Source organism: Ammospiza nelsoni, chromosome 21, assembly GCF_027579445.1.
Source record: "Ammospiza nelsoni isolate bAmmNel1 chromosome 21, bAmmNel1.pri, whole genome shotgun sequence".
NCBI classification, from domain to species: Eukaryota; Metazoa; Chordata; class Aves; order Passeriformes; family Passerellidae; genus Ammospiza; species Ammospiza nelsoni.
In genome coordinates, this window is record NC_080653.1 from 5,558,400 (window position 1) to 5,577,001 (window position 18,602).

Consider the following 18,602-nt stretch of genomic DNA (forward strand, 5'->3'; position numbering starts at 1 on the left):
AATAGGATTTGTATGATCCCCTTTACCTTAAAGATTTACATGCACCTCACTTGCTGTCTTCCTCTTTTGCATCTCACATAAAGCACTAAGAAAAAAGTCAGATTTTTAGGTTTGAGAGAGCAACTTCAAGTGAATGTGTCAGGGGGAAGAGAGAGAGCAACTTGGTGAATGCAGCATGGGGAAGCTCCCAGGACCCTGAACAACAAACACCATTGTCCTCTGCACTCTGCTCTGTTTGGGCCTGACTTTTCCTTCAGCATTTGGGATGTGTTTCCATGCTGCACGGGCTGCATACTCTGGAATGATCTGACAATATTCTGGATAACAAATTCAAAAACCAGGGAGGTGATGGGACCTGAGAATCTTCTGTGGTGGCACCACAGGGCTCAGAAAACTCTGGGCTCTGGGTTCCTCCTTGAGCAGCTGAGAGCTCTGTCAGCCTCCTGCAGGCAGCTGGAGCCAAAGCCAGGGATGTGTGAGCATGGAATCCATGCCAGGGATGTGTGAGGATGGAATCCATGCCATAAACCCTGGGTGGGAAGCAGCAAGGAGGAGGAATCAGCCCCACAGAAATGGGAAAAGCTGTGGATGGAGAAATCACCCCTGCTCCTTATCTCCTGAATGGTTCTTGTAAACCACAGTGCCTCTGTGATGTTGCTTTAAAAAAGGTTCAGCCTGTACCCTCAGATGTCTGGAATCTCTGAATAAGCTCAGTCAGTACATTCTGTGAGAGATAAATTTATTGGGGGGAAAACAACGTTTTGTACAGAACCTATTGTTGTTGGCAAATTAACAGATTGGGAAAGCTTTTCTTTAAACCAAGTGTCACAATAACAGATTTGGGTGTCTCCTGATCCACTCAATATCTTTATGTTGGATTCTGAAATACTTTAATTAATATAGCATAATTACAAACTGTATTTTAATCTTGTTATTTCTGGACAAAGAGAATTGCAGAAATGTGATGTGTGTGATAAGAAACAAAATGAAATCAATAACACTCTCAAGATAGAGAGTTGTATCAGTTGTAGAAAATCCCTCATTGACAGAACAAAATAGTGGCTGAGTGAGTTTCTTACAAGTCACAGAAGGAAGTTTAAACCAGTCTAGAATGGAAGCTTTAAAACCATCCTTATATAAAAATGTTGTGACAAGCAAAACTGAGATTTCCTGACCAAGGAAATTGCATGCAAACTTACAGACTATTGCACTTCAGTTTTTCCTGATTTTTATTTGTATTTGTACATCTTGTCTTTAGAAGAAATCAGAGACGACTCAAGATAAAATTAGAAAATAATTCTTGTTTTTAAAAAGAGGCTTTTTAGTACCCAAGTCATAGCAAATAGCATTTTGCATACTTAGGCATTTCTTTAAGTAGGTAGAATATAAATGAGGAGGAAAGTTAAATATCCTGCAATCAAAACATTACAATTATGCTAAAGTGGGGACTTTTTTCTCTTTTTTTACTTACAGAAAGTACTCCAAAGACTTCTGCCAGTTGCAGTCCTGCTCCTGAATCTCCCATGAGTTCCAGTGAATCAGTGAAAAGCCTGACTGAGCTGGTACAGCAGCCCTGCCCTGCCATAGAGACGAGTAAGGATGGCAAATCCCAGGAATCCAGTGAGCCACCTGCATCTGAGTCCCAATCCACGACCCCTCTGCCACTCTCAGGCCACTCTGCACTCAGCATCCAAGAACTGGTGGCCATGTCCCCTGAGCTGGACACCTATGGCATCACAAAGAGGGTCAAGGAAGTGCTCACGGACAACAATCTTGGTAAATCTCTTTATTCTCATTTCTGGTCCAAAATTATGTGAAAGTGTTCATGTTTTTATTGTTAGCTACACTAGATGTGTATGAGAATGCCTGGCTTTGACTCTGGACTAAGCTTTATTTTGCTAAAACGATACCTAATCTTTTTAAACTGGTGGAAAACTCTTTTCAGATTGTCACACTCTGCTTCAAATCCCATCACACCCTTGTTGTTCCTGGCTCAGCAGGCAGGTTCTGCTCCCACCTCCCAAAGCAGAGTCCAGCAGGCTGTCAGCACCCCCAGAACCCCAGAGCCAGGGAGATCTCCCCTTGGGAAAGGCTTTTTCCCCACACTTGCAAATTCCAGACCTGTTTTGGGTGAAGTAGAGCAGGGTTGGAGAGGAAGGTGCACCACAAGCAGGAGCACAGTGTCCCTGCAGAGCTGGGAAGGAAAATCCACACTCAGCTGAGGTTTAGATGAGCCTGAGGTAAGTGTGCAGGGCCACTCAGTTCTTCTGCTTAGAGATGTGCAAAGCTCAGGCTGCTTTTGCCTGCAGATGGGTTTTTGGCTGTTGCCTTTATTGCCATGACTGTTTGGAATAGTCACAGGGAATAACCTGATGTTAGTATGGGAAATCCTCATTAATTCTGTCACCTCTAAATCTCTGTGCCTCTAAATCTCTGATTCTTCATGTCTTTAACCTTTGTTTCCCTCCCAAGGCTTTGGGGAATGTTTGTGGGATGCTTTGAGGGCTCTGGCAGGAGGGCAGTAAGGCTGTCCCAGTGTTACCTGCTCCTGCTCCTGGGTCTGAGCAAGGGATCATCGCACCTGCATCAGGTGTTCAGGGGAATGGCTGCTGCTCCCCAGAAGTTTCTCTTCCTTCACTAGAAATAAGACCTAAAGTTTAGATTTAGACTGATGGTGTTACTTATGTGAGCATAATTTTATCCATATCATCTGAATGTGATGACTGTGAAAGTAAAAACTCCTCTATTTTAGTATGTGAGGAAGCCTCTTTTCATCTAGACACAGAATAATGTGTTATTTCCATAAAACATTTTTAAGGGGGAAACATACTGGGATGGAGGAGGTCCCAGGTTCTTATTTAACATCATTTGGGGGGAAAAAAAGGAAATGGCCCTGATCACTGACAGACCCTGAGTGAGATTGTGTTCCACCCAGCCCAGCAGAATTCCTTGCCCATGGAATGCTGGGGCAGATGTGGTTGCTTGTTCAGTGGAGATAAAGTAGAGATAAAGCCCCAAATCATGGTAAGGGTTTGCAGATCCAAGCCCCTGGTTTTTGAGCAAAATGCTGTTGAGTGCTGTACCTGCTCTGGTGTTCCAGAGAGGTTTGAAAAAAAAAAAAAAAAAAAAAGTATTTTTGTTTACATTTGCTTTGATGCCATTTTTACTTAGTCTTTTTTATTTCCCATGATTTTTTTGTTTTCCTACAGTGTGGCTGACAAGCCTAAAAAGCAGCAGAAGAGCCAGGAAATGTGCCCCAAACTCTGCATTAGGTGTGGAACCAGTTTCAATGTCTCCTTTTGTGCCCTCAGTGTGCTGGTGCTCCAGGTTTTCTGGTGCACAGGTTTCTCTGCTTTAGGCCACTGGGCCTTGTGAACCTGTCACAGGCAGCTGTGGTGGCTGAGGTGTCCCAGTGTCACCAGCCAGTAAGGGCCACAGTTGTTCGGAACAATTCACACTGAGCTGGGTGGGTCTGTCCTCCCCTCAGCAGTCAGGGGAATGGCTCCAAAGGGAAGCAGGGTAGGTTCAGATGGGATGTTAGGATATGGAATTCTTCCCTCTGAGGGTGGGGAGGTCCCACACAGGGTGCCCAGAGCAGCTGCCCCATCCCTGGAAGTGCCCAAGGCCAGGTTGGACAGGGCTTGGAGCAGCCTGGGCCAGTGGAAGGTGTTCCTTTCACCAGGAGCTGGGTGATCTTAAAGGTCCTTACCAACTCAAACCATTCTCTGAAGGTTCTGTGCCTTCAGCACACTGTTCACTGCTGATGTTCTGAGCCCCAAAAGTCAGAATATCCTCAGGGGTTCCCTGCTGGGCTGCAGGAGCTCACAGAGGGAAGCAGATGCGCTCAGCTGTTTGAGGGTAGGGCATATGGGGCATTTTGTAGGAAGGGTCAAAACTTTCCATGAAAGATCCATTAGGATCTACATCAGTGGGAATGGACATGAAAGCTGGGGAGGAGTTTTAGGAAAACTGTGCTTAAAAATATTGCTGTTATTGCTGGTGCTGTGCTGAATATGGAGCATGTTACACCTGCTCCCTCCCAGGGAGGATTTCTGACACCTTCCCCCTTAGCTTGGGAGTCTTTCAGGTGTTTTCTCCTGTCCTGCCATATCCTGACATGAAATAAACAACACAAACATCTTTAGCTTTGTTCTTAACACCTAGAGAACACGATGTTACCTCCTTCCACATTTGCATTTTTAATTTTTAGGTTGCAGTTTAAAGGTTCATTTCCTTCAGCAGCACTGCCAGCACTGCTCATTCCCAACCCTTTTGCAAATCTGTGCCCATATTTCTGTTCATGTGGCAACACAACAGCAGATTTTTTAAGTGGCTGTGTTATCTTGTTAGTAGCTGGCAGGTTTACAGGGAAATGGATGAGGCCTTGCTGATGTTTTTAAATACAAACAGGGAGCAGGTTACCCCAGCAAGACATGTGATAAAAAACATAAAGATAAAATTGATAAAATTTCCCCTGAATTACCTCTTTTGCCTGATTTTCCTGATATTGAGGGTAGTGGAAAATCACTTATTACTCAGGAACTTGAGTGAATTCTGAATGTAGGAGCTGTTTTCTGGGCTAGTTTTGGAGCTTATTAGCAGAGTGTCATGTTAAGCCCTGTTCTCCTTTCCCCTCTCTGCCTCTCATTATCTCAGCTGCTTCCTCTGAAAGCTTTGCACACACCTGAGTGGGATGTTCTGCCCTTCTGACTGTTCCCATATTCCGTCCTCTCCCCATACAGGCAAAAAAACCTACCAGGGCAAAAATCTTGAGATGTTTTTAAAGAGAAAGAGGAGGGGGATATTGGAGTTAAGTGCAGGGGATGGGTCTGTAGAGCAGATATTTGCCATGAGCTGTCTGTGTCAGGATCAGGGAAGGCTGTGAAGAGCTGGTGGTGCTTTTGGAGGTGTGGGCTTGTCCTGCAGAGCTGTGGGGTCAGAATCCCCACTCACCCCATTGTCCCTTAGGGATCTGTTGGTTACCACTGGCTGCAAGTGCTGGGGTGTGGAGGGAGAATATTCTGTTGTGGGTTAGTGAGGAAACTCAAAAGCTGCAGATCCCTGAGCCCCAAATTTGGGGGTTATGGAAAGATCTTTGGGTTACCTTGAAATGCCATGGCAGCAGCACTTGTATCTTAAATCCTGGTGACTCAGATGACTCCAGGCTCTCCTGCAGCAGAAGTTGGTATCAAGGCAGTGCAGCTGAGGAAGAATATTGAACTGAAGGGGGTTAGAAAATCAGCTCTGTGGTTGGGTTTGAGCTGCACAGGCATTTTCCCCAGTCCTTGATAAGTTAGGCTTTTCCCATATAAAATCATTGTCAGCAGTGCACATATGAACACTGTACATTGTCAAGCATTTGCAGATTTTACCCTGCCAGATGACAGCGTTTTGTAAGAGAGCTAAAATTAACTATTCTTAATTAGAAATACTGTAGAGATTGTAAAACAAAAATTGTATTGCAAATTCTGATTATCTCTAGTGGTTAAGGCACAGTTAGATCCCCACAGATAGCACGGCACACAAATTCCATACGTGTTTCTGTGAGGACATTTATATGGCCGCTGCTGAAGGGGGAGGTTGCATTGCTCTTGGTTCACTGATTGCTGGAAATGCTTGGATTGCCCTGTTGGAACAAAGCTGTGGCACTGCCCTCCTGCATAAGAGCTGAGTAGCCTCACTGCTCTCACGAGCTGCCTGCTTAGCTAGAAGTTCAGTTTATTTTTCCTCTCCTAATTTTATTTTTTGCACACTGTTTCACTGTAAAGTCCTGCTCCCCAAACGTGTCGAGCTCCTCCCTTTATCCCAGGCAGATCCTGGGGATTAAACTAAAGCTCAATATTTACCCTTCTAGTGGGGGGCAGAGCATTTATTCTCCTAAATGTTTCTTCTGGGTTTTTGAAGCAGTTCTGAAGTAAGAATAATTGAGGAATGATCTCGTGTTCTTTGCCGCATCTCGGCTGAGCGCATTCACGCTCTTCTCAATTTCCCACCAGGTCAGCGTTTGTTTGGGGAGACAATCCTGGGGCTGACCCAAGGCTCTGTCTCAGACCTGCTGGCTCGCCCCAAGCCCTGGCACAAGCTGAGTCTGAAGGGAAGGGAGCCCTTTGTCCGCATGCAGCTGTGGCTCAACGATCCCAACAACGTGGAGAAGCTGATGGATATGAAACGCATGGAGAAAAAAGGTAAAAGAGCAGAGTGCTGACTCACACCTTCCCCTCTTCAGCCTGGCTTTAGAACCCTCCAGAAATAGTGGAGAGGCAGCATTGATCCACTGGTATGAGGCTTGTGCAAAAGCACTTCACCACAGATTTTTTTTGGAGCTTTTATTTGATGCTTGCTCAAGCAGATACGTCTCAAAATAAAAGGAAAACAAACACACAACTGTGACCGTGTTCACAGGGGTCTGAGGATGAGGGAAGAGACGAGGATCTGACTCCATGTTTCAGAAGGCTTGATTTATTATTTTATGATATATATTAGATTAAAACTATACTAAAAGAATAGAAAAAAAGATTTCATCAGAAATCTAAGCTAAGAATAGAATAAGAAAGAATGATAACAAAGGCTTGTGGCTCGTACTCTGTCTGAGCCAGCTTACTGTGATTAGCCATTAATTAGAAACAACCAACATGAGTTAATCAAAATTCTACCTGTTGCATTCCACAGCAGCAGATAACCATTGTTTACATTTTGTTCTTGAGGCCTCTCAGCTTCTCAAGAGGTAAAATCTTAAGGAAAAGATTTTTCATAAAAGATGTCTGTGACACACAACAAAAAGCCAACCCCAAACCCTAAATATTCACCAGCTGCTGGGGAATCATTGCTGCTTTCTCCTATAGATTAATTACTGAGGCCCTGGTGTATCACTGATAACTTGCCTTACCAAATGAGAAATGTGGGTTTGGGTTATTAGTTAATAGTGCTGCAGCTGGTCACAGATGTTGGGCTGGAAGAACTGAGCATTGATTCCTGGGAAAGCTCCTTGCCAGCCCTGCACTGGTGGCTGCTGGGAGGAGAGAAAAATGCAGCCTTTATAAAAGGCTATTGCAGAATAATGATATTTGAAGCCTTTATAGGGAGGGGTAAGGTGATTGTGTTAATAAAATAAAATTTGTGTTATGCTCACATAAAACAGGGTCATGGGGATGGACCTGTGAGTGCTCTGAGTTGTTACTGGCTATCTAAATAGGAAGTACATCCTGCAAATTTATCCAACTCTCCCCATTTTAAATTCATCACTAAAACCCAGTGGTTCTTCAGAGCCCTGTTTTTAGTATGTTCATGTGATTTTACAACAGAGACTCGTGGGCTGCCATTATCAGCAGTTAACTAATTAATGATATATACATCTCTGGAGCTAGCCCTTAATGATATTAGCACAGACATCATTAATCGTGTACACTGCAAGCTCTGCTGTTGACTGATGTTCTGAAAGCATTTACACATTTGATCAAGAACTTGGTGATTATATTTAAAATTGCAGTGAGGGAGCTTCTGGGAAAATTATAGTCTTGCAGGCTTTTAAGAAGAAATTCAAGCCCTTGTGACAGTAACCAGTATAAAATAAAGCAGTGCAGTATCTTAGCACGTGGATGATCTTCCATGGGGAGTAAAATCCACTTGGGTTTCCCACTTACAACTGTAAACCAAAGGGAATCATGAGGAGTTTTGCTGCATTAGAAACATGGCAGGAATAAAATTGTCAACTAGCTGGGTTTTTATAGCCTCACAGAGAATATTGCCCATAATGCAGCAAAATAAAATAAAAATAATTTAAAAGTGGTACTGACAATATCCTTTCAAAACGATTTTCTAAACTGGATTCTTATCAAATAGTGAGCAATACATATGGTCTGTAGATGGCATCTGAATAGAGATAAGGCCATAAATCATTGAGACTCTGCTCTGAGCTCCTGAACTGTGCAAGTGCTGTCCTCAGAGCAGTCTAAAGTGAATTCAGCCCTGTATTTTCTGCAAAATCCTTTCATGCAGGTAAGGATCCTGTGATTTAACCTTTTAAATTGCTCCAGAGCCACATTAAGAATTTAACTTTCCCTTCAGCTAATGTCAGTTAAAGAACAATGCGACTGGCTCTGCTTCCAGTGAAACATTATTATCAATTATTTCTCTGCCACATTTTATTAAGGGAGTAAATTAATAATTATGATAAAGGTGAACTGCATATCTCTTTTTTTTTTTTTTCCTGTTCCGCCAGTCTGAAGTTTGTGCTATAAATGTCCCTTTTAAGAGGTTCTGAAAATTTGCAATGTACACTAACCAACCTCTTTGGAGGGAGCTGGGGCTTCATGCTCACCAGGCTGAGACATTTGCACACCTTTCCTGCCTTGGAAATGTTCATTCCTCTCATAACCTCGGGGGTGTTGGGCTGCTGGAGCATCACACTCCTCACAGAACAGCACTGCTGTCAGGAGAAAATTGAATTCCCTTTATTTCCCCATTATTTCACTTTTTAATAATCTTGTTCAATACCACATAAGGTAGAAACTATATTAAAAGGGGCTCTGTTTTATCTCAGTGGGCAGCTGTGCAATGGTGTCTGTGGCATCCATAGCTGGGCACACATGGACTGGGGGGGGAAAAGGTGGAATTCAGTCAGCCCCAGACCTTTGCCCAAATTACAGCTGGGTTTCCTTTCTTTATATGTCTCCTGAGAAATGGAGACTGGTCACAGACAAAAACCAAACTTCTCCAAAAATAAAGTGAGTTTGCAGCTTGGATTCCAGTTTGAGCCTTGCTGTCACTGCAGATGTGCTGAATGATCTCCTTACATTGTCTGCACGCAGCACATATGTTTAAAAATAAAAATAAAAATGGAAAAGCTTTTAAAAATGTCATCTAAGTTTCCAGTGACCAGCATTAAAGCCAGAAGTCTGAGTGCTAGTTCTGCCTTTGGCCCAATAGAAGTTTTTCCTGATAGTAGATTATCCTCCAGAATACAATTGCTCTGACAGACCAGTGGGAATCCTCCTCTTTATTTGTATTTTAATGAAATATGTGCTTTTATATCATTTGTTCCATTCACATGAGAGCATCCCAGCTCAGCCAGTGCACCTTGTGGGATGCCAGTATGAGGTTACAGGTGCAGAGGAAGGAATGACATTTTTCCCAAGTTCTCACAGCTCCAGATTGTCCTTTGCTGCTTAAGACAGGAGCTTTGCCCTGCCAGAAATCCCATCCTGTGGGGAGCAGACAAAGGGAGATCCAGCCCATCCTGATCCCTGTGTGTCTCCTGCTGACTCAGTGACCTGACCAAATTCCAGAAACTCCAGTCAGAGGTGGTCTGAGCCCCTGTCACATCTCCCATGCCAGGTTCTGGTTTGTCTTGTGGCCTCCTTGAAGCGGCTGCCCATTGCTGAGCTGATGGATGTTGTCCTCCAGCCTCTTGGTTCTGCTGTGCAAGGAAACAAGGGAGCTTTGGCTGTAGTTTGCAGGTCAATGCAAGTTGGAAATACCACTCAGGAAGGAGTTTTGAGATTAAACACCTTATAGGAATATGAGATTATCTTGCTGGAATTATTAATTCCATGGTTGAAGGTTGTAACAGTTCCTTGAAGACTGCAAAAATAAGGCCAGTGGGTCGTCTTGAAATAATGCAGATTTTATGCAGTTTTACATCTGGTTGGAACAGCTTAAATAGGTGGATTTTTAAAGGAGATTTATTTAAAAAAAAACCACTTTGTTTTTTATGGTTATTTCAAACGTGTGCAGGACTGTATCACGTCAGAGTGATGGATCACGAGCAGCTCACGTTGTGTTCCATATCAGTAATCTTACACAGTAGGCAATCCTCAGGTAATCTGTCATGTTCAGGAAAAACAAAATGTGGGCCATGCAGATACCCCCAAAGGTTACAGAGTGTGTTCAGAATTCACTGCCATGATAGCAAAGCCACAGTGCCAAAGGTCCCACTGGAGGCACCATGGAGAGGGCAGGGGCTGGAAGCACTGGAGCCAGAAAAGCCAGCCAGGCCTGGAGGGAGCCCTGCCAGGAGGCACTGGCTGGGGTTTGAACACTGCAGTTTATGTGATTGCACTGATTTTTTATTCACTGTGCAGCCTCAGCCTGAAGGCAGAGCTGTGGGGAGAGAAAAATTGAATTTTTGAAGAATTTGGTTGCTGACCAGTGTGACTGGCCCCACAGTGTCCCTGGCTCCAACCAGAGCTCCTGGCTCCTGGAGATTTAATGCCTCCTGGATTGATGTCAGGCTGGTGTAATCTGCAACTTAATACCGAAGGTTATCAAATTTTAGCTCTTGAGTACGTAAACTCTTAAATATCTGGAAGGTATTTAACAGCCATTAAATATTTTATTGACAAGATTCATCTATATTTGCTGTTTTCAGCCCCCTCATTAGCAATGCTTGTGCATGATACTGCCAGGTGCAGTAAATCCCACCTCTCCAGGCCCAGTGTAAATCAATCAAGTCAGTGACAGCCTTTGCTGGGACTCCTTCCTTGTGGAATTTGCCAGGATAATTCATTCCCAGTCAGGGAGGAAGGTCAGTGGCAGGATCACAGGCTCCTGCCATCAGCCTCACCGAGCCCCTCAGTGCAGGCAGAGCTTTCTTAAAAGTGTCTGTGTTTTGGAAGGAGCTTTGTGTAGGGGAGGAGGCTGCTGGGGGCTGGTTTTCTTTCATAACCTGTCACTGTCTCGGCAGAGAGCTGTCAGGAAAGGCAGCAAACGCCTGATGGTCGTTCAGCCATCCCTGGCATCTCCGGGCTGCAGGCGCCATCGTGTGTTGGAGATGGCTGGGGAAGGCTGGGAATGCTGCAGCTCCACTGCCACAGCCGTGTTTGCCTTCATGTCAGAGACACCTCCGGGTGCACCTGAAGTGTTTCAGTCACCAAACCCCTTTCAGTCAAAACCAGGCACAACTGTCCCAGTCAGGGCCCTGCGTGGGCGCTCGCTCCTCTTGGAGGAGTGAATGTGAAATGAGTCGTGTGAACTGAACCCTGTCATTCGTGTCCCACGTTCATTGTAAAGGCAGGAAACTCTGGCAGGTTTCCAGCTGACTTACCCTCTTTTCTTCTCTTTCTGCCTCCTGCATCCTCCCCTCATTTGGTCTCTGGTGGCACCTCATCCTTCCCATCCCTGCATCCCCACCTGTGACAGTGTTCGCAGGGGTCCCAGGACAAGGGAAGAGATGGGAATCTTGACTCCATGTTCAAAAGGCTGATTTATTATTTTATTATATATATTATATTAAAAGAAAATTATATATTAAAACTATACTAAAAGAATAGGGATTTCATCAGAAGACTAGCAAGGAGTAGAAAAGAATGATAATAAAATCTTGTGACTGACCAAAAAGTCCAAGACAGCTGCTTTCTCTGAAAGCTTTGCAGACCCACCTGCCCCACACACCTGAATGGGATGTTCTGCAGCTTCTGACTGGTCCCATATTCCCTCCTCTCCCCATAGAGGCAAAAAAACCCACCAGGGTAAAAATCTTGGGATGTTTTTAAAGAGAAAGAGGAGGGGAATCGGAGTTAAGTGTTAAATTAATCTTGGAGTTAAGCTGGACTGTGATTGGCCATTAATTAAAAACAACCACATGAGACCAATCACAGATGCACCTGTTGCATTCCACAGCAGCAGATAATTATTGTTTACATTTTGTTCCTGAGGCCTCTCAGCTTCTCAGGAGAAAAGATCCTAACAAAAGGATTTTTCATAAAATATGTCTGTGACACCCACCTGCCGTCTCCATGTTTATCCCTCATCTTTCCCTCTCACAGCAGCAAGTTTCCACCCAAGTTAAAAAGACCCTGATAGATAAGAATCCATTGATTCTATTTGTATTTAGCCCCCTGTGCCTCTCTTTCAGCCTACATGAAGCGGCGGCACAGCTCGGTCAGCGACAGCCAGTCCTGCGAGTCCTCGTCCGCTGGCATCGACTACAGCCAGGGCGCCAGCCCCCAGCCCCAGCACCAGCTCAAGAAGCCCAGGGTGGTGCTGGCACCAGAGGAGAAAGAAGCTCTCAAACGAGCCTACCAGCAAAAGCCATACCCATCACCAAAAACCATTGAGGAACTCGCCACGCAGCTCAACTTGAAAACCAGCACCGTGATCAACTGGTTCCACAATTACAGGTGAGTGCTCCTCAGGGAGGGCTGGGCTTGGCTTTGGCAGGTGCTGCTCTGCCTCAGCAGACTGTGCGGGGTGGTTGTGCAAAACAAGCAGCTCTGACAGCAGGGAGGTTCTCACTAACACAGTGCTAATGCTCCAGACTAATTTTAAGTCATCCCTGAGGAGCAGCTGTACTCACATATTGATGTGAGTGGTGCTTTTAAACAGAAAGTCTGGCTTTTGGGGTGGGCGTGGATGTAGAGATGTCCACTGATGAATATTTATAAAGGCACTGCAGCAGGCCAGGCTGCTCTGTCTGACTCACATGTGCACACGCACAGACACGTGTGGGGTGTGTGGTGGGTGTTGTCCCTGGGTCACTGGGTGGGGAGGACTTGGAAATGTCCTTTATTGGATGCCATCAGAATTGCCCTACTTTTATTGTGTCATTTTTCTGCATGGAAGGAAAAAAAAGGATTTTCTTTTAGGTCTTGAGTCACCCAGCTCTGAAAATAGGCACAGTGTTTGTGCTGTGTTTCTGGGAAGCTTCATGGAGTCCTGAAGGACACAAAACCAATAACCCTGAAATCAGATGTGGCCACAGAGAGGGACTTCTTACAAGGGCCTGGAGTGCCAATACAAGGGGAATGGCTTTAAACAGACAGAGAACAGGGATAGATGGGATATTGGAAGGAATTGTTCCCTGTGAGGGTGAGCAGGCCCTGGCACAGGGTGCCCAGAGCAGCTGTGGCTGCCCCTGGATCCCTGGCAGTGCCCAGGGCCAGGCTGGACAGGGCTTGGCGCAGCCTGGGACAGTGGAAGGTGTCCTGCCATGGCAGGGGGTGGAACAAGGTGAGCTTTTAGGTCCTTTCCAACCCAAACCACTCCAAAATTCTATGATTTATTTCATTGGTATGATTAAATCATTGAGTCCCACTGAAATAAAATATTGGTCTGTTCAGTTCCTCTCTCATTTGAGGAGGAACCTTCTCCACATTTGAGCCCCTGAAGCAGGTTTTGGCCTAGAGACAGTGATAAAAAGAGACAAGGCTGGAATAGCACATAAGAATTACAGGGATTTGAATAAACATATTATCAACTGTGCTTGGGATTGGAAGTCCTAATTAATGCAGCAGACTTTTCTCCAAGAAATTTGTGCTAATGAATATTGAACAGGTACAGTTAAGCTACCAGATTTAATACTATTCTGCTCCTTCACTTGGAGCCAGTAATGTTCCTAATTAGTCCAGATTGCCAAACTTGTTTGTTTTTAAAAACTGCTAGCATTTAAAGGGTAGTTTTTCACTTTAGTCCTTCTCAGCTTTTACCAGGGAAGTTGCTGAAGCCAAAGCAGCAGAGTTTAATGAGCTATCTCAGAAATATTATGCACAATAGTTAAATAATGTTTATAGTAAACAATAAAAAATTTTTTAAAAATCAAGTAATCATATTTCCACTGGATTTCACTGCCTTGAATTCAGTACAGATGCAGCCTCTTTTCATTGCTCAGAGTTCTCCAAATGCAGCCCTCTTCCAATTCCCACTTGCAGGCAATTATACACAAGTTGGAGGGATGCCTATCAAAATATGTTCCCTTCGTCCTGACAGCAAAATGTGCTGTTCTCACTTGGGCAGACGAGCTGGAGCGCTGGTGGCAGTGTCACCTCCCCCTGGTGGCAGTGTCGCCTCCCCCTGGTGGCAGTGTCGCCTCCCTCTGGTGGCAGTGTCACCTCCCTCTGGTGGCAGTGATGCCTCCCCCTGGTGGCAGTGTCACCTCCCTCTGGTGGCAGTGTCGCCTCCCTCTGGTGGCAGTGTCGCCTCCCCCTGGTGGCAGTGTCACCTCCCCCTGGTGGCAGTGTCGCCTCCCCCTGGTGGCAGTGTCACCTCCCTGGTTAGCAGAGATCCAGCCTTGCTCCAGCCCCACCTTCCCGGGAGGAGGTGCTGACAGCTGGACACAAACCCAGCCCTGTGCAAAGGGGGCAGCACAAGGCTGAGCTCTGAGGGATCTGGGCCTCTCCCAGATGTGCTGCTGGGACACTCCAGGGCTTTCAGAAGCTGTTTCAAGCCTGTTTGGAGCTCTGTGTGCTCTGAGCACTGAAAAATCAAAACACAAACCTGGTTTTTGTTCCCCTTGATAATAATTTTCTTAGCTGTCATGCATGAATTTCTCTGAAATCATGTGGAGGGTGTTGCAGAAAAGGGACAGGTTCCATGTTCTGTGAGGGGAGCAGAGTGTGACTGTTCTGCTGATCATATGTTATAAGAAATGGGTGGTCTTTATTTCAGTCTTCTCTAGGCCACACTTAACTTTATTTATCTCTTTCATACTCTCCCTCAGCCATTTCTTTTCCAAACTGAATTATTTTTTATACAGAACCAGTTCCACATCTCTCACCATCTGCTTGTGCTTTAATACTCATTTTTCTGTAGCTTTAGATAAGGGAGGGCACAGATCTGGACAAGTTTGTCTTGCTGTCTCTTAGGAATCCTGCTGTAGTGATGCTTTTCCTTTCAGATTCAGCCCAAATCTCACTTTCCAAAGGTGGTTGCTATAGCAGGATCTACCTTTATATCCACCAGATGGAAAGCCAGCATTAGCATTTATTTCCTACAGCAAAAAGAAACGCTGGAAAAAAATATCCTCAGCAGGCAAAGAAATAATTCACTTCAGAATATAAATGGGTATAAAGGATTTTGACATGTCTGCAAGCTTCTCCAAGTCTATGGCTTTGCATTCATACCAGTCACATAGCTCCAAGAATATACAATGAATATCCCTTGCTTTGCACTAGTGAAGCACATACAGGACACATCAGAGGCTCTGATGTCTCAAGAATGGTACAGAAAAGCAGGAGAGAGGAATTTCTACCCCACTTCACCTGTGGAAACTGGCACATAAACTCAGTATGCCACAGAAATTATACTATAGACACATCAGGAATGAAACCAGACTTTCTAGAATTGTACTCCAGCACTCTTGGACCCTAAATTCTGAGTGTATTTTTCAATGAACTCTACACAGTGCTGGTTTTGATGTTGTGTGAAGGCTTGTCTGAGGAGCTGCAGCAAACACCCAGGAGATCTCTGATGTTTTTTGTTCCCCTGGTGAAATCCAGCTGGGTGTGTGGCTGTCAAGGCCAACACCTTCCCCAGAGGAATGCTCTCTGCAATCCTCTAGCTGCTGTCACCAGGTCATCTTTACCATAAGAATTTAATTACCATGTTAATCAGGAGCCAGACCAGATTCCAGCAGCAATATATTGGGTGTGAATTCCAGGGATTTCCACAGACATGGGTTTGATGTTTGCAGGGCTGTGGTCAGATTCCCAGTGAGGTTCAGAACCTGCTGGAGCTGAGGTATTTTAAATGCCATGCAGGCACGGAGCTCTTACAGCCTCCTCTCCTGACTTGGGGAATGTTACAGAAGCACCATGTTCTGGATCAATGTCCATGCAGGGAGATTTTAGGCATAAATAGAGCCTGATAATCAATGTTGCAGGATGCCTGCAGTTAATGGTAATAGAAAATTAATGGTAGCACCTGTGGGCTTCTGTTAGGTGGGTAATATTCTCCTAGGGAAAATTACCCCTAAATCCTTCAGAAGTGTGAGTCAGCGAGTACTGCTGAAATACTCTGTTGCATTTCAAGTAAGTCAATAAGATCAATAGCTTCAAAAGCAGTATTCAGGTGGTGTTCTCCATTTAGCTGAATGTTTTTTCCATTGTGTGCTGTCTTCCACAGCGCAGTTAAGGGAAAATAGAAAATCCTTACAGCCATCAGTGCTGGGACAGCGTGTCACTTGTGGTTTGCAGCCCCTTGGCAGTTCTCTGTGGCTAAAACCAAGAGTTTTTAACCTTCACTCTGAAAAATAGTAAGTTCTGGTAAACTCTCCCCAGGCCTGTGGTCCCATCCCTTACCATGGATCATTGGGGCTCCCTCTTGGTTATAAATTAGGAATTAAATGGTGTTCATCACTTCTCCCATGGATGCAGCAGGACGGAGAATAGAATAGTCTAGAATAACTCCCTAACCTGCAGAAAAGTTTACCTAGAGAGATATTAGGAAGTTCTAGGCTTAATAACGGAGCTCTGTGCATTGTGTTTGAAGGTATTGCATTTGAAATAAGCAAGCATTGTTTTAACCAAAGGTACTACTGTCAATATGTTTTTGCTTTGTGTGATTGGTCAAAAAACTTGTAAAGTGAGTTGTAACATTAAGTTCTTTCTCTGCTGCCTGGGATGTGAGCTGATGGCATCTTCCCATTGTCATAACCATGTAATGAGGCTGATGCTGGAAAATCAAACAGCGCAAGGCACGTTCCCAGCAGTCCCGTCCCGTTGGTGATTTGGGCCATAGCAGCCTCGCTGCCTCTTCTGAACTCACCCCGTGTCCCTCTCTCGCAGGTCCCGCATCCGTCGGGAGCTGTTCATCGAGGAGATCCAAGCCGGGAGCCAGAGCCAGGCCGGGTCGAGCGATTCCCCTTCGGCCAGGAGCAGCAGGGCGGCGCACAGCTCCGAGGGGGACAGCTGCGACGGCGTGGACGCGGAGGGCCCTCCCGAGGGGAAGCCGAGCGGCCCGGAGGCGGACGAGTTCAGCAATGCGGCCGCCAAGTCTCAGGGAGGGCCCGCCGAGGCGGCTTTCGAGGCGGGGGAAGAGGCACTGCGAGGAGCCAGGCCCTCGGAGAGAGCGGAGCCCGAGAGCCTGGAGGACACCGACGACGAGGGCCGGCCCAGAGCGGCGCCGCGCCAGAGCTCCCCGCCGGCACCACAGCAGCGCCAGGGAGACGCTCTGGAGACACTGCCAAACTCTGCCACGGAAGGGGATGCCTCTACCTCAGCTGCCTCCACCTCAGTCCTTACGGGGGAGAGCTCCTACAAGTCAAAAGAAAGTTCAGAGAAAATCTCCAGTGTGCCAAGTACGAGCTCGACGCCGGGCGCAGGCTCGCAGAAATCCAACTCTCTGCAGAGCTTGTTCGGCTTCTCGGAGGCGGCGAGCTCCAGGAACACGCGAGACAGCTCCCTGAGGAAAAAGAAAGCGGCCAACTTGAACAACATCATCCACCGCTTGGAGAAGGCCGCCAGTCGGGAAGAGGCCGTCGAGTGGGAGTTTTGAGATTAAACTGGCCCAACTCGGGAGAGCTGGGAAGTCAAACTGGACCTCTACTGGTTTTATTGTGTTCGCACTTAACCGCCCTGCGGGCCACAGGGCAAAAACGCCATAGGCCAAGGTGCATATAGAAATCAAAAAGAAAAAAACACAAAAAAAAAAAAAAAAAAAAGAAAAAAAAGGAGCGTTAAGCCCAATTTATGTTTGTGTTTTCGAGGAAGAAAACTGAAATGTGTAGTCAAGCTTTTTTGTACCCTGAAGTGTTTTTATTATTGCCCTAAGTGATTTCCACAATTTCTGGAATAACTCATACAGCTTTGCCTTGTGCCCTCCTCTTTGGTGTGGGGCTTTAAAAAAATGAAAAACAGGAAAAAAAAAAAAAAACTAAAAAAAAAAATCCTTAAAAAAAATCAAACCCACATATTAAAAGGGGGCTTTTTATCTGCCATCTAATGGCTACAGAGCGATAATACACTATTATCTTCTTAAACCAGGAAAAAAGGGGAGATTTTTCAAGAAAAAGAAAAAAAAAGAAAGTTTTTTGTAGCTGTTCAGTTGCCACTAAGAGATTGCACAGTCAACCGACTCTAAACACACTAGTTTGGATTCCTACGTATTTTCAAGAAAAGAAAAGAATCTTGTTGTTTGAAACTTTGAATTAAAAAAAAAACACATTTACTCCACATATTTTTTAACAAAACAAAAAAAAAGTCACATCAGGAAAATATCTTAATTTGTGGTAGCTGACTTAGTGTTTTCTTGTAAGTGAAATAGAATATTGACACGTAGTGCACATTGTTTCATAGCTTTAACTGATTCTGGTCTTTTGCAGCCCAGAATTTGTTTAATACACTCCATTTTAGGCCAAATCAGGACAAAAAAAAAAAAATCTGAATCTAGGTATTTTATAATCTGCTTTTTAACCTCTAACCACAGAGCACGCTGATCAGACCTCATATCTGGGAGGTTTAGGAGACAACTTAGAAGCAGCATGTACTTGATCATTTCACTTGGTTCGTAGTGTAGAGGATTTCCTTTCAGCAAAGACAGATCGCTCCAAAAACGTTGGCCAGTAACATTTCAGCCTGCTACTTGGGGGCCCAGCCCGTATCCCCAACATTCAGCTTACCTGGAATCCTTGGGAATGCATTCACGTGTCCGATTGCTGTCACACACCACTAAGAGGGACTGGAGCTGCCGCAGATCCAGCCCTTTTCCTGCTGTTGGTGGCCATTTACTGACTCTCTTCCCACCACGAGCACTGATTTTAAATATGTTTTAGTTGTGGGAAGCTCCTTTTTTTGTGTGGATAAAGAGTACATGGCATAAAGAGACCAGACGGGCTCTCACCGGGGTGGAAGCAGCCCAAGCTCGAAACCAAAACCTTCGTGCTCTCGAGTCCC

General features: G+C 45.2%; 1 protein-coding gene across 7 annotated transcripts in view; it reads left to right on the top strand.

Annotated features, from left to right (window-relative positions):
• The window catches only part of CUX1 (cut like homeobox 1), a 272,558-nt gene that overhangs the window by 222,256 nt on the left and 31,700 nt on the right, over positions 1-18,602 (top strand). For 6 of the 7 annotated variants that reach the window (XM_059487084.1, XM_059487086.1, XM_059487089.1 and 3 more), the window contains 4 exons: positions 1,474-1,776; positions 5,997-6,185; positions 11,852-12,116; positions 16,497-17,628. The exons of the other annotated variant lie outside the window; for it this stretch is intronic. In XM_059487084.1, coding sequence (XP_059343067.1) covers positions 1,474-1,776; positions 5,997-6,185; positions 11,852-12,116; positions 16,497-17,205 — 1,466 coding nt within the window. In that variant the 3' untranslated portion in view covers positions 17,206-17,628. Of the gene's footprint in view, positions 1-1,473; positions 1,777-5,996; positions 6,186-11,851; positions 12,117-16,496; positions 17,629-18,602 lie in introns of those variants that run through there. 7 annotated transcript variants of the gene reach the window in all.